Raw genomic sequence first — 15,928 nt, 5'->3', positions numbered from 1 at the left:
GTGTGGGGAGACAATAACAGTGGCTCTACTGTTGGTCAGTAGTTTTCTGAAGAGATATAAAACTTATGTCTGATGCTTCTAGAGTCTAGGATAGTAGTTATTGCATTCTATTTCCTAGCCTCTACTTTAAACTTGTAAGACCCGCTGACACAAAATTCTTGGCCACACTCAAAATGGCGGAAATCAAGACTCCAGGAACGCAGGAAACGCGAGCGGAAGCGGAAGTACGATTACTGCCTACATGTGCTGCTTCCTGAGTGTTGAAAACCTGCGGAGTTTAGGGTTATCTAACGTCCCGGTAAGTGATTGCTTCGCTACACGAGGAACCGAAGCAAAACTCCAGCGCTCGGAAAGATATTCTCAACTTTTTCTTTCTCCCCAGAGTGAGTGATTCCCATCCCGCCATGGGCAAGAAAGGCAAAGTAGGCAAGAGCCGGCGGGACAAGTTCTATCACTTGGCCAAGGAGACCGGTGAGTGAGTTCGCGCTGCGTGAATAACATATCGGTCTTTACACTTTTTCTAATACTAAGTTCCCTTTACTTCGTGGTGGGAGGTGATGGGGTTGTGAGGCTGTGGAAGTCCTAGGAAAGGCGTCCGTAGACGTCTTATACGTCCACTCCCTACGGTCCAGGTTATCGTTCCCGCTCTGCCTTCAAGCTGATCCAGCTCAATCGCCGCTTTCAGTTCCTGCAGAAAGCCCGGGCCTTGTTGGACCTGTGTGCAGCGCCTGGAGGATGGTAACATTTGGCAGGGGCTTTTCTTGATGACAACGTTACTGGCACTGGTTGGCTTTGAGTTGCTTTGGGGGAGGATGGAAATCCGATTATACAATTCAGATTAAATATTCCATAACATGTGTCTTAGTTTTGGAAGGCAGCGTCCCCCTCGTGGGACTGAACCTAAGGACTTACTCATGCCCCACCACCGAGTTATATCCCCAATCTGCTTTATTTTAATTGAGACAGGGACTCTTAAAAATTGCCCAGGATGGCCTTGAACTTTTGATCTTACTCTCTTGCCCTCCTTGGTACTGGTAATGCAGCCCAGCAGCTTGCTTCTTGAATGTATCCATAGACAATTTGGCCACTACACTTAACTGGTACTCTTTAAGCAGGTAAGAAGTCACATTGCCAATGGATGAAAGGTATTTAAACGTGTCTTTTTCACAGGCTGCAGGTGGCTGCCAAATTTATGCCTGTATCCAGTCTTATTATAGGTGAGTGACTCTCTTGGGTATTTGAGGGGGAGGCGTGGGTGAGGTATTACTTTTGTTCTAACATCTCCCTCTACCCTGTAATAAAAACTGACTTAACATATTCCAGGCGTGGACCTGGTTCCAATCAAGCCTCTCCCCAATGTGGTGACTCTCCAGGAAGATATTACAACAGAACGCTGTAGGCAGGTAATGAGATCTCTCCTTCTTTCCCCATCATGTGCTGGCATCATTGCCTCCTAAAAGTGAAACACTTCTGAATTTACCATGGTTTCAAGTACATGGCCAAAAAGACTGTGACAATCCTGGTGTACATTTTCATCTTTACTTAAAATCACGTTGTTTTTCCTGTTTTCTTTGAGATAGTCTTGCTGTGTACTTCAGAATAGCTTCTAACTATCTAGCTGAGTCTATGACCTAGTTTGGCCTTGATCTTGCAGTTTTTCTCTGCATTTATTACCATGCCTGGCATGCATGATAAGAGATCTCTCCTCAGTAAAGTTCTTTCCAGTGGACTAATTTTAAGCTTGGTGAAGAAAAATACTTTTTGGTGTTTATGTATCCCTAGCACCTGGCACAGGTTGTTGCCAGTGGTGGGCACCCAGTAAATGACTGAATCAGGATTCTGTTCTTGGCAGTTACTGTGTTTCCATTGCTATAAACCCAGTAATTTCCTTAGGCACTAAGGAAGGAGCTGAAGACCTGGAAAGTTGATGTCGTGCTCAATGATGGGGCTCCCAATGTGGGGGCTAGTTGGGTCCATGATGCTTACTCGCAAGGTAAGGGAATGTGGGTTTGGAGGTGAGGGTGGAGGTGGTGTGCTCTAAGACTCCAGAGGCTCACTGACTGTTTCTGACCCACAGCTCACTTAACTCTGATGGCTCTGCGTTTGGCTTGTGATTTTTTGGCCCGTGGAGGTTGTTTCATAACAAAAGTCTTCCGTTCGAGAGACTATCAGCCTCTGCTCTGGATCTTCCAGCAGCTCTTCCACCGGGTCCAGGCCACGAAGCCTCAGGCCTCTCGCCATGAGTCTGCAGAAATCTTTGTAGTTTGCCAAGGTGAGACATCACTCCTTCCTCTTGACACAACTTTCTAATTGTGAAAGCATACCTTTAATCTATCTTCTCATTTTAGGATTCCTGGCTCCGGACAAGGTTGATGCTAAGTTCTTCGATCCCAAGTTTGCCTTTAAGGAAGTTGAAGTTCAGGCTAAAACTGTTACTGAGTTGGTGACAAAAAAGAAGCCAAAGGTGTTTTTATTGTTATTGAGAAATGGGCGAACTGGGAGAACTTGATATCTAAGAAGCGATTGTCTCGTAATCCTCTTTATTTTTCCTTCCTAAGGCTGAAGGCTATGCCGAAGGTGATCTCACTCTTTATCACCGAACCTCAGTCACTGACTTCTTGCGAGCTGCCAATCCTGTAGACTTCCTTTCCAAGGCCAGCGAAGTGAGTTCCCAGATTGAGAATTTACAGGAGGCCCAGAAACAAGGCCAGAACAACACCCCATTCCTTTCCCTTACAAACAGATCTCAATAGACGATGAAGAGTTGGCGCAGCACCCAGCTACAACTGAAGATATTAGAGTATGCTGTCAGGACATCAAAGTGCTGGGGCGCAAGGAGCTTAGGTACATGGGTGTAGGGCAACATTATGTTGGACTCTGGGGACCAGGATTCCATTAAGTTTATGGCAAAAGCCTGAAATCTGCAGTGAGGACTTTAAGGAAGAGACAGGGACAAAGATGGAGATAGTAAGATTAGCAGTAATAATATTTCTTGGGCAGGTCTCTACTGAATTGGAGAACAAAGCTTCGGCGATTTATGGCTAAGAAGCTGAAAGAGCAAGCAAAGGCGCTCGACATCAGGTAAGGAGGAGGTAACCAGGGTTAGGGATGGCTGGGTGATGGGCCAAGTGTGTGGAAAAATAAACAAATCTTTGGATTGGTTTGTCAGCCTCAGCTCAGAAGAAGAAGGTGATGAAGAAGAGTCAGTAGCTGAGACAAAGCAGGCTTCAGAAGAGGAAGAGGAGAAAGAGGAGGAAGAGCAGCTTAACCGGACTTTGGCAGAGATGAAAGCCCAAGAAGTGGCAGAACTAAAGAGGTGAGGGGTCTGAGGTGAGGGGTCTGAAGGTGCAGAGGGTGACACTCAGATTTTAGAGACAAGCAATCCTCAACTATCTGTTCAGGAAGAAGAAGAAATTGCTCCGTGAGCAGAGGAAGCAGCGGGAACGTGTAGAACTGAAGATGGATCTGCCTGGTGTTTCCATTGCAGATGAGGGGGAGACAGGCATGTTCTCCCTGCGGACCATCCGTGGTCAGCAGGTAAAAGAGGGCTGGGTGATAGTTGGAGGGCTTGGAGGTGGGGGGAAGTACTGGGTTAAATGTATTGAGTGATCATGAGATTTTGTTGAATCCTAGAGGAGAAAATGAGTAGTATTCTGTGCCTCAAATGCTAAGAAGAAACACGTCTAATATGATGAGACAAGGAAGATCGATCTGACATTACAGTAGATGAAGTTGTAGTGCCTGGGTTACCAAGGGGGCACAATTGACTTCACTGGGTCTAATGAGCACCTTGATTTGGGCTGCTGAAGAACATGCATTTCATAGTGAGGGCAACCGTGGTGAAGTAGCCTGCTCACCTTTATGACACAGGAGAGGCAATAGAGCAGGAACAGTTTAGTGCCAGACTCTGTTTTCCTTATTAAGAAAGAATACACCATATTCACCAAAAGTTTATGGAGAGTTTAAAAAAAAAGTGTTATCCCTAGAATATTGTGATACTCAAATAGCAGCTCTGTCCACTGTAAGAATAGGTTTTGAGGTTCTAAGAGTATTTAAAGTTAACTGACTCAGTTTGATGCATGTTGTCTAGTGCTCCTTTACTTGGGATCAAAATACATAGATGTGACTTCTGTACAGCTTTTGATGTTTTTTTTGTAAACTAGTTAGTATGTAGATCAGTGCCCTGGATGTTTTAGACAGGCTGATTACTTCCTAGGTCTCAGCTCCTGTATAGGAACTAATTTGCCAGTGTTGTCTCTTATTGATGTTGCTGAGGATGATCTAAGTTAGTGGGTATGGGAAGATGCACTATGTTGCCTGTAAGTATTGAATCTGTTCCTGTTGAACTTCAGTTGTTAGAGGAAGTAACACAAGGAGACATGAATGCTGCAGACACTTTTCTGTCTGATCTGCCAAGGGATGACATCTATGTGTCGGATGCTGAGGACGATGATGATGATACTTCTCTGGAAAGTGACCTGGATCCAGAAGAGCTGGCAGGAGTCAGGACACACTCGGATCTGAAGAAACAGAAGTGGTAAGTAAGAGATGAGAGAAAGTGCTGCCATCCGAGACAGAATGAATGTGGGCACAGACAAAGGAAGGCCTCTTAAGTGAAAGGTTGGTTGAGTCTCTTGAATTTGACTTCAGCTTTTTCACAGCTTACAGTTTGCTCAAGTAGATGACAATAAAGAGGAAGAAGGAGAGAATCCATTGCTGGTACCACTAGAAGAAAAGGCGGTGCTACAAGAAGAACAAGCTAGCCTGTGGTTCTCCAAGGTAGAGCTAGGGAGACTTTGGGATATGGCATTCCCTAGTAGGTAGGATGCTGAGGTTTTTCTATCATATAGGATGGCTTCAGTGGGATAGAGGATGATGCTGATGAAGCCCTGGAGATCAGTCAGGCACAACTGCTGTACAAAAGCCGTCGGAAGGAGCCGCAGCCAACAGATCCATATCCACCACCTACTAACTTGAAGGCTGAGAAGAAATCTCTCCAGTGCCAGAATGAGGTCCCTAAGGAGACAGAGGCTGCTCTGGGGACACAAGCTGTCACTGACCCTCCAGGGGAGGACAGAGACAACAGCTCAGACAGTGACAGCAGCAGTAGTGAGGATGAAGATAAGTGAGTGGTACAGCCGATGGGTTTCTGTGCAGCTGAATCAGGCAGTTGTAAATGGGAGGGAAGCTGAAGTGAGGTGGAGTTAGCATCTTGCAGGGAGTGGAATAAGCACAATCTGTTTCTCCCACAGTTGGAAAGTATCCCGTGGTACGAAGCGAAGCCGTGGTTCTAAGGCAGATGAGGATGGGTTTGAGGTAGTGCCTATTGAGGACCCAGGTAAGAAGTATGAACACTGGAGAGAGAAGCCAGTGCAAGTTTCAGCAATGAGAATCAGACTTTGACTTTTGTCTTTACCTCTCTAGTGAGATATCGAATTCTGGACCCTGAAGGCCTTGCTCTAGGTGCTGTTATTGCTTCTTCCAAAAAGGCAAAGAGAGACCTTGTGGATAACTCATTCAACCGGTAAGTGGAGAGAGACCTTGTGGATAACTCATTCAACCGGTAAGTGGCCAGAACACTGTCAGGTGCAGTGGACCAAGGCCAAGTTTTCTTAGTCAGGAAAGTAACAACAGGGTTGGCCTGGCATCCTCTCTACTCAGGTATGCTTTTAACGAAGAAGAGGGAGAACTTCCAGAGTGGTTTGTACAGGAAGAGAAGCAGCATCGGATACGCCAGCTGCCTGTTGATAAAAAGGAAGTGGAACATTACCGAAAACGCTGGAGGGAAATCAATGCTCGGCCCATCAAGAAAGTAGCTGAGGCCAAGGCCAGAAAGAAACGGAGGGTAAGTGGCTGAGGTTGCCTTCGGTCAGGAGTTGTAGAGAAAGGTATGGAGAAAGAACTAACTGATGCTTCATCCCAGATGCTGAAGAAACTGGAGCAGACCAAAAAGAAGGCGGAAGCTGTGGTGAACACAGTGGATATCTCAGAACGAGAAAAGGTGGCACAGCTGCGAAGGTGATTTGTCAAATAGTCACAATACACCACAATACACCACGCTAAATAGTTCTGGGGGACAGATCTTTTAACTTGTTTCTTTCTTTTATAGTCTCTACAAGAAGGCTGGACTCGGCAAGGAGAAGCGCCAAGTTACTTACGTTGTAGCCAAAAAAGGTGTAGGCCGTAAGGTCCGGCGGCCAGCTGGAGTCAGAGGTCATTTCAAGGTAGTGGACTCCAGGATGAAGAAGGATCAGAGAGCACAACAGCGAAAGGAACAGAGGAAAAAGCACAAGCGAAAGTGAGCAGAGTGAGAAGAGACTGAAGAGCTCTTCCTGGTGATTGGGAGAGCTGCTGGCCACCTACATAGGTATTCTTCCTCTTTGAAGAAGGATTACCATAAAAGCACCAAGGAAGTCATTCATCATGAGACTTGGGATGCAACTTGGGATGGGGACTAATCTCTTAGGACTTAAGGGGAATTCAGTGTTGCTGGCCTTTGTTGTAGCCCTACATTAAGCATGTGTGGTTCCCTCTCCCACCCTTTTCCAGTATTTGAATAAAAAGATAATAGAATAGGTAACTTTTCTGATAGTTTAATAAGCAAGCATTTCCCCACATTTCACATCATGGGCTGTTCCAAGCCATAATTTAATATGTAGCAACTAACTGTATGGTAGAAACAACAGCCCTCAGGTCCCAGTAGTAAGACATTTACTATCCAGCAAGCAGAGAGGGAATGCACATCTTAAAGAAACCTTCACAAAAATCACAAAATTCAAAGTTTGTATATTTTCCTTTTATAAACAAGATAGAACAAAAATCAGAATCATTTCAGCAAAAGACTTTTTCTACTATTAGGGCAAGTTAAAAAAACAAAACAATGAAACAGACACTTTGAAAGCTACTGTTGGGGTTGGTTTTAAATGGTGAATTTAGCAGTACTCCAGGCCTGGATAATCCCAGAATCCTTCCAAGATGGTCATTCCTTCAGTCCTAATGGTTTAGGATTTCAAAGCCTGTGTCTGGAAGGGTGTCTTTCCCTACATGTCTCAGGGCTGGAAACAAAGTCTGGGGAACCTGAGCCATATCAGGTATCTTCCCTGCAAACATCTGAAAGCACCAAACTGCTTCCCAAGCATCCCTAACAGGTCAAAAAGTTGGGTTTGCAGAAGCCAACTCCAAAAAATGGGACTGCCTGGCCACAGGAAAAAAAAAAATCCAATTTATAGATGTTTATAAGGTGACATTTTAGTAAAAAATATAAGCTATTATAAACCTAGAGTGAGTTTTTGTGCCCTGAAAGGCCCCTTCTTCCAAGTATTTTCTACTTATCCTTAAAACTCACCCAGAGCAAACTAAAGCTTCCCAGCTCTCTGCTTTCTAGGGCCAACTCAGGTTCCCAAGAAAACATCTGAATGAACACCAGATGAAGGTATAATATCTCCAAGCTCCAGTTCTCCACCAAGGGCAGGGGGTCTGTATATCTTGGACCCCAACCCAGCCCTGAGACACCTCATTACCAAAATCTTTCTAAAAATAAAATTAAAGACAACTGACCACGCTGATTCTCACATACCCTCTAACTATCCCATCGGCTTTTCTTGCGTTTGGGTGGCTCTGGAACGGCAAAGCCATCAGGTGTCTTATCTGTCTTGCTGTCCACTTTGTCCATCCTACTGCTGTCCACCTTGGGGTCCATCTTGTTTTCACGATTAAAGCCTTCTTTCCTGCTTTCTCCATTCCTGCCATCGTTTGCACCCCGGCTCTCTCCATGTCTGCTGGCACTTCCTCCATGCCTGGTCTCACCATGCCGGTGGCCATCAGTATGACGGCTACTACCTTCTGGGTAACGGTATCCATCTCCGTGGCGGCCACCATCTCCATGCCGATTGCCACCGTCTCCATGGCTATGACGGCCACCACCCCGGTTCTCAGTATATCTCTCTCTCTTCCCATTGCCACCCCCAATCCCTTCACGGCTGTTACTCCCTGAAGCTGTGCTGTTGACTCCTTGGGCTCCAATAGAAGGGTAGGTCACTGGGGCACTACTGATATTCCCAGAACTGTTGAAGCCTGGCACGTTCTTGGTAGAACTGGTGATGGGGTTGTCAGAACTGTTATGGCCCTGCTGTGCTGAATTAGTTGGAACGGAATTTAAGCTTCCTGCACTAGTCCATCCACTTGCCCCAGCAGTAGAAGTTCCGGCCTTCTGATTACTTAAACTGGCTGCAACAAAGTGACTCTTGTACTGGGACTGAAAGAAAAAAGACACCAGGAATAAGTATAACAAACTTTAGTAACCAAATGTTACAAAATAATTCTATACAGAAGCTCCACTTCTCTATCTAGGCAGGATACAGTTAAAGCCTGTATATAAAAATCAAGTAAATAGAAGGCTCTAAATTGAGCATAAAGCTTACAGCTTCAGCTACCTTCTCAGGAAGGAAAGTTTCCTTACCCAGGAGTTACTGTCATGGTGGTTTTTGCCTGTGTATACCATATATATGCATGTATAGCACATGCGTGCCTGGTACCTGTGCAGGCCACAAGAGGGTGTCAGATTCCCTGGAACTGAATCAAGGATAGATGGACACTTCTATGTGAGTGCTAAGAAAACAAACTGGGACCCTCTGTAAGAATAAAAGTTCTCTTAACCAACAAACCATCTCTCTAGCCCCCTCTTGAAAGCTTTTAAAATGGTATATTCATTTAAGACCTGAAAAGCTGCTTTCATTGCTGTCAGCCTATCTCCCATGGCTCCTGTGGAGGGCTTGTAGGCTTCATAATTGCTCATTACATTGTTGTTATTTCCTCGATCCTAAAAAAGCAAGCATATTTATTAGAAAAGCAATTGCAGCAGACAGTCCCATCACACCAAAACCCTGGATTCAGGACTGCAGCAGGCACCAGGTATTTTTTTAGAAGTTACTTCCTTTGTGAGAAAAAGCACAATAAGAAAAAGGTATTTAAAATGCTTAAGTCCCACAACCTAGTACATTTATTTCTGGGAACCAACCCCAATGATCAGAATGCAATCATTGCATGAGTGTATATTGTATCAATATGGGTACATACTGTATTAACATTCTATTAAATAAACATGTTAGAGATAAAAAGGTCAGCAATATAGCAATGTAGCTTCACAGGATCTGACAGCATTTAAAGAGATGAATCTCTAGCTCAACAGTTGCCAGTGTGTAACTTTTAACTTTAACTGTACTCATTTACATTAGCTAAACACTGAAATATCTGAAATTGCCCCAGTTCATTTAAAGTGCTTAGTAATTATTATGAACCACTAATATTTCCATAATCAACATCATCGTGATATGAGGAATACTATTTATCCAATGATGTCAAATTAACACTAATGCTCCATCCAAGTACACTGACAGCTTTGTTCCTGGCTGTAAGAATCTTTGTGACAACGAGCAGGCAAACCAGTGAGTGCTTTATGTGATTTGTAAGACCATTTCTATCTTCTTAAATTCTCCTGACCAAAGTTTGCAGTGTAGAGGTTATTTCTGAGTATAATTCTAGCTAAGTGACCCTCTTAATGTTTCCCAAGCAACAGATTCTAGGTCAGTATACAAAGGCTTTTAAAATCAGATTATTGCAAGCCAGACAGTGGTGGCACAAGCCTTCAATCCCAGCACCTAGGAGATGGAGGCAGAGACTGAGGCAGGTAGATCTCTTAGGCCATCATCTTGGTCTACAGAGCAAGTGCTAGGATGACCAAGGCCTGACTCTAAAAGGACAAACCAACAATAATAAAAAACCCTACACCATGCCAAACCAATTATTTGGTGCAAAATTATGTACATATATAACCAGCTGGGTCCCATGTCAGTAGGACATTGCAATTTGAGATCCATTAAAGCTAGACTACCTTCCTGAGCAAGCCTAGTCAGCCAAGCACACATGTCTCCCATAGCAGTTTCACTATAAGAAACAGCACCACACTGACTCATCTGCATACTAAATATACATCCCCTGAAAGACAGGATTTGGGACTCATGAGGTTTTGAGGTACACCAAATCACCGTAATTTAAGACATAGGACCTATCCCCAGAATACTTCTGTAGTAAGAACTCACCGAATTCTCAGAGCCTAGTCCAGGTCGCTCTCTATAGCCCAAGCCTCCTCCACCAATGTTCAGCTTTTTGCCCTTCCCTCCTTTGAAGCGCGATTTGCGAAACCAGGCATTCTGCAAAAAACACAGTTCAAGGTTAAACCCAAGAAGAGAAGCAGACAGGATTATAAAATGGATAGGAAAAAAGAGCTTCTTGGTTCATCTTTAGCTGATGCTTTTCTGATGAGAGGGGCCATTCACAGTAAAGTTCTTGCCTTGGCCTTCTGAGGCCACAGATAATTTCTGTATCTTCGGCTACCACTTCCAAAGAACTAGGATGAGAAGTATTTGCCACCATGCATAGTTTACAGAGCAACAGGGATTGAATCTAGGGTTTCAAGCACACTAGGCAAGCATGTAACACTGAGCCACATCCCCAACTCCAATATGCCTCCTTTATGGTACCTTGACACACCAAATTTATCAGTGTACTTAGGTGCTTATCTAAGGTATCCCTTATTATTTCTTCTTCCAGAGCCTCCTAGTAGTATAGTGATTAATAAACATAAAATGTAAATTGGCCATGTTTACCTTTAGAGGAAAATATAGCTCCTTTTTTAAAAAAACTGATTTATTTATATTAATATGAATGTGTATTTGTCTGCATGAGTTTACGTTCACCAAGTGCATGGAGGTGCATTTGCAGAGGCCAGAGGTCATTGAAATCTCCTGGGGTAGAAGTTACAGGTGGTTGTGAGCCATCTAATAATGTGCATGCTGGGAACTGAACCATGGCCTTCTGTAAGAGCAGTATTTTTTAACCACTGAGCCATCTCTTTAGACCTGAATTTTATTTCATAGCCTGGGGTTTTCAACCTTAATATGTGAATTGAACCCTTTAATACAGTTCATTATGTTGGGTGACCACTAGGGTAATTAACAAGAGTATTTCCAACAGTCCAGCTGTGGTAAGTACGGCTAAACAGCCAAATAAACTGTCCTGAGTCAAACAAACACTTCCTACTACCAGAACTTGTCTTGAGAAACAGAAAATAGAATGGGTACCTACTATACACAGACCCTGAGTTTAATCTCTAGCTTTGCAATAAAAAACAATTTGTCCTGAGTCTACTTATTTGAGAACTGCATGGAATAAGTGATTCGAGGTATAAATTGGCATAGTATCTTACTTAGTTTTAGAATAAAGTATATCTGGAAGTGGGCAAATCAGTAGGGTCAGATGTGAAATGCCAGTACGTAAGAAATATTTAAAGCCCACTATCAGAGGCAGGGTGTGTAGCTCAATAGTAGAGTACTTGCCTAGCACGTACAAAAAAAACAAACCCTTGATTTAGTCCATAGCAACAAAAACAAAAAATAAATAATCATCACACAATTGTTTCCTTAATAAACTAATATTTTTAGCCCTTAAAATGAGAAGACTTGGGGAAAAGGAATGGGCAGGAGTAGTGGACATCTTCTGAGATTAAACTTACTCATAAAAGTGTATTTACTGAGCAAGTAAAAACTAAAGAATAGACTTCAGCCCAAAGAAAGGAGCAACTTTTCAACAGGGAGTATAGAAAGAATACACACACAAACTGTGACCCCCATGGTACCAGTCTACACAGTAACCAGCCCTTTCTGCCCATTTTCTTTTCAAGCTCCTGTGTTACCTCCCTCTCTTGCCTGATGAACTTTCTTACTCAGTTGTATTACTTCTATTAAGTGCCGAACCCTTACCTGCATTGCGAGATCCAAGAGTTCCTTAGAAACATGTTGGTTGGCTCCTTCCAGGTTCCGCACAAGGTCACCAGCAAAATTGCTGTCCTTTGGGGTCAGTAAGGTATAGGCTACACCCTTCTCACCAGCTCTTCCTGTTCGGCCAATCCTATGAGTATGGGTATCAATGTCTCGTGCTACATCATAGTTAATGACTGTCTTAATTGAAGGAATATCCAGACCACGGGCTGAAATAGAAAGTATTGAGATTCTTTTACTTTTTATCTACAGTTAAGAAAAAGTAAAATAAAAACTCAAAGTAAATAGAAATGCTAGATTTATAAGAATGTGCAAAAAAATGCATTTTCCATATCTAGGCAAGATCATGAATATGAAAGCCAAGAATAAAAGTAGTCCACTCTACCACTCTTTTGGAAGTAACATGAATATAAAAAAATACTGTAGATAATTTTACTGAAATCATGCCTGCAATCCCAATACTTGAGAGACGTAAGCAGAGGACTGAGTACAAGGTTCCTTGGGCTATACATAAGAACTCATCTCAAAGTACAAACAGAAGCCAGGTGTGGTGCTGCACCCCTTTAGTCCCAGCACTCAGGAGGCAGAGGCAGGTGAAGCTCAGTTTGAGGCCAGCCTGGTCTACACAGTGAGTTCCAGGACAGCCAGGGCTACACAGAGAAACCCTGTCTTGAGAAGACAAACAAAACTAAAACAAAAACTCTCCCAAACCCCACATAAGTCAGCCCCCTCAGGGCTGTAATTCAGCTAGTATTGTGTTTGCATGAGGACCCGAGTTCAGTCCCCAGAACCTATGTACATGTGTATGTGTGTATGCGTGCATATGCTACAGCTTATAGAGGATAGAAAATAACTTGTGGGGCTCAGGTTTTCCCTTCCACTGTATGAGTCCTGAGTACAAAGCTCAGGCTGTCAGGACTGGTTGGCAAGTACTCAGTGAAATATCCTGCAGATCCAAAAAACTAGTTTTTAAGGGTACCTGCTAAACTTAGCAGAATAAAGCCAAATCATAATTTAAAACACACACTGCAGTGGATATAAGGGCATAACTGATCTCTCCAAGGCATCCTCTGGCTCTAAGGGTACTTTGATGACTGACAACAGTAAGCGAAGGTGGCCACAGAGCCACTGCTCTATACAGGTCTCATTACAGGGTAGGGCAACACCCAAAAAATAAAGGCTCAGGTTATGATGAAATTTGTACTCTTACCTGCAACATCTGTGGCCACCAGGATGGGGATGTCCTTTTTCTTAAAATCTGAAATGACCTTGTTTCTTTCACTCTGATCCATGTCCCCATGGAGCAGACCAAGATTATGACCCTCCTGCTTAAGGTTATTGGCTAGTTCTTCTGCATTGGCTTTCTTAGTAACAAACAAGAGGACACTTCCTGAAGAGGTAAACTCTACCAGACGCCGAGTAAGCCAGTTCCATTTACTAGGTCCAGAATGGAGTATCTCCACAATCTGTGTTACATCTTCGTTTGCCTGAGAGAAAATAAAATAACCAATTATGACAGGTACCACAGGAGACTAGGTACTGTATATTCTACCTGCATGGGAATAACCCTAGACAATCCCTGTTATCTTTGGGGTTTCCTTTAGTATGTCAAATACAACTTAAAACTTACTATTCCTTTAAAGCACCTTGCTCACCAACTCTCCTTGGTATGTTCATTTCTAACTTATATGCTAAAACAATCTGTAATGGTTGTTAAAGACCTATTTTTTTTCATTCCCTGAGGAGTACTTTTCAGGGTGCTGCCTATTCACTGTCAAGCACAACTTATGTGTAAGTATATTAAAAATATGACCCCAGCATATAAAGGTGCTTACCGCTCAGAAACTTTAATAAAAATCATGAGAAGTTATAGATATAGTTGACTAATAAATACATATTTCAATAAAGATGTTTCCAACACAAAGAAAGCATAACTATTTGAAGTGTTAGATATGCTAATTATGCATTACACACATGTACTGAAATACCATTGTATCCCATAAATATTTATAGTTATGTGTCAAAGACCCTATTGTCTTGTTAGGTTTTTGTCAAATTGATACAAGCTAGAGTTATCTCAGAAGAAGAATCTCAATAGGCAAAATGCCTGTAGGCAATTGTGGGTTATTTTCTTGGTTGTTAATTGAGAGGAGAGAGCCCAGTCTACTGGAGGGGGTAATATCTTTGAGCAGGTGGACCTGGGTTGTATATGATTAGGCTGAGCCTCCAGTTTCCTGCCCTGACTTCTCTTCACTCAACTGTACACTAAAATAAACCCCTTTCTTTCCAAGTTGCTTTTGGTCATGGCATTTATCACAGCAACAGAAGCCAAGACATTTACATTAAGAAAATAAATAAATAAAAGTTTCTGGCTATATGTATATATGAATGCTTCCATGTGCTAAGAAGATGCATGAAGGTCAAAGAATAATTTACAGAAATTAGTTTTCACCTTTGACCATGTGGATTCTGAGTACTGAATTCAGGTTTAGAGGCAAGCACCTTAACTGGCTGTGCCATTTACTGGCTCAGGAGTTCTCTAAACAACCTTAACTGAATTCCAAATTCCCATTCAGAGAAATCATCACAGAAGGGCATACACAGGTAAGCACAAAATCAAAGTTATTTTTTACCAGATCCTCAAATGGTTCTATGTCTGTGTGTCTGCACTAACAGTCAGTTATTTAAAAGTCTGTTTACAGGAAGATTGGTGTTTTTTATTTTTCTTGGTTTGTTTTTTGAGACAGGTCTTCTCAGTATAATAGCCCTGGCTGTCCTGGAGCTCACTATGCAGACCAGGCTGGCTACCTGCTTCTGCCACCTGAGCTTGGATTCAAGAAGTGTGGCATCACCACCCAGCTCTCTTAAAACTTAACAAACATAATTCCCATATACGCATCGCTCAGCTTCCAGGAACCATCTGTGCCACTCTTGTTTCTGCTATTCCCTTAACTTGTTTATCTTAAAACAAATCCAGGGACTGGAGAGATGGCTCAGCAGTTAAGAACACTGGCTGCTCTTTCAAAAGACAGGGGTTCAGTTCCCAGCACCCACACAGCAGCTCAACACGGCAGCTCCTAACCACCTGTAACTCTAGCTCCAGAGGGTCCAATGCTGTCACACATACACGTAGATAGAACAACACACATAAAATAAAAATAAACAAGTCATTTTTTAAAAAGTAAAAAAAACTAACTCTAAACCATGTTGCTCCATACATAAGCATAACATTTTAAGTCACTACTGAAGAGCCAGGTCCAGAAATTGGGAGGCAGAGTGCTAATGCAGAGAGCTAGTTCCAGGACATCTAGGGCTACAGAAAAATCCTGTCTCAAAACAAAACAAAAAGCCAACAAAACAACCATTACTTAAGAATTAAACTCCATGTCCTTATGAGAAATAAATCCCAGGACCCACCCTGCCTTATGCAGGATTACCTCTCCAATGTCTCCCTGTACCACTCGAATAGGGTCAATCAAGATGTCTCTGGCCAACTTTTCAATCTTTTTCCGAAAAGTTGCACTGAATAAGAGAGCTAAAAGACAAATCACATTCTGTTAAAAATCATTTCTTACTGAATTCACTCTTTAAGCTTCTGTAATGTAACTGATTCACTAAATAAAAATGATTTTTTAAACTTAATTTTCAATGAAGAAATAATTGAGTTGCCATAGTGGTTTATGAAAAGGCTTTAATTTCGAATCAGCAGATTTATTCTGCAGGAAATTATTTAGATTCAGTTTTAGCACCAATTAAAAAGTGAGCAGTGTGCTGGGCCTGGTGGCATGAAGCCACAATCCCAGCTATTTGGAGGAGGAAGCATGAAGGATTACTGCAAGTTTATGGCTGCCTAGGCTATAGTGAGTTCACGGACAGCCTAGTCAGCTTAGCATGACTACCTAAAAAACAAGGTTAAAAGTGGGCTGGATATACATATACAGCTCAGTGAGGTAGAGTGTCTAGCATACATGAAGCCATAGGTTTGCTACTACAGCCACAACAAAACACGTTACATCTGATGATGTCTAAGGTCTTTTCTAGCTCAAATAAATATCGTTAACTCTCCTCTTTGCAGTATTTATCAGTAGATACAT

At 42.6% G+C, this 15,928-nt stretch overlaps 2 protein-coding genes across 2 annotated transcripts in view; one reads left to right on the top strand and one right to left on the bottom strand.

The window, feature by feature from the left end:
- The first annotated feature begins 230 nt into the window (after positions 1 to 230).
- Positions 231 to 6,314, top strand: FTSJ3 (FtsJ RNA 2'-O-methyltransferase 3). The gene is made up of 21 exons (XM_080923589.1): positions 231 to 298; positions 383 to 471; positions 633 to 738; positions 1,171 to 1,217; positions 1,324 to 1,403; positions 1,894 to 1,993; positions 2,078 to 2,272; positions 2,349 to 2,464; positions 2,559 to 2,663; positions 2,744 to 2,844; positions 3,001 to 3,081; positions 3,170 to 3,316; positions 3,402 to 3,537; positions 4,353 to 4,537; positions 4,662 to 4,779; positions 4,851 to 5,125; positions 5,253 to 5,338; positions 5,425 to 5,524; positions 5,662 to 5,845; positions 5,924 to 6,018; positions 6,110 to 6,314. The coding sequence occupies exons 2-21, from the start codon at positions 405 to 407 to the stop codon at positions 6,300 to 6,302; spliced, it is 2,517 nt and encodes an 838-aa protein (XP_080779715.1). The 5' UTR covers positions 231 to 298; positions 383 to 404; the 3' UTR covers positions 6,303 to 6,314.
- Positions 6,315 to 7,572: 1,258 nt separating this feature from the next.
- DDX42 (DEAD-box helicase 42) overlaps positions 7,573 to 15,928 on the bottom strand; it is a 29,391-nt gene continuing 21,035 nt past the window's right edge. Inside the window, exons 13-18 of the mRNA XM_080923588.1 lie at positions 15,272 to 15,369; positions 13,045 to 13,321; positions 11,817 to 12,043; positions 10,098 to 10,208; positions 8,717 to 8,818; positions 7,573 to 8,254 (exon numbers count right to left, since the gene is read on the bottom strand). Of these exons, the coding sequence (XP_080779714.1) occupies positions 7,580 to 8,254; positions 8,717 to 8,818; positions 10,098 to 10,208; positions 11,817 to 12,043; positions 13,045 to 13,321; positions 15,272 to 15,369 (1,490 nt within the window). The 3' untranslated portion in view covers positions 7,573 to 7,579. The remainder of the gene's footprint in view (positions 8,255 to 8,716; positions 8,819 to 10,097; positions 10,209 to 11,816; positions 12,044 to 13,044; positions 13,322 to 15,271; positions 15,370 to 15,928) is intronic.

This window comes from Micromys minutus (genome assembly GCF_963924665.1).
Source record: "Micromys minutus genome assembly, chromosome: 10".
Classification (NCBI taxonomy): Eukaryota; Metazoa; Chordata; class Mammalia; order Rodentia; family Muridae; genus Micromys; species Micromys minutus.
This window is presented reverse-complemented; position numbering and strand designations above follow the sequence as displayed.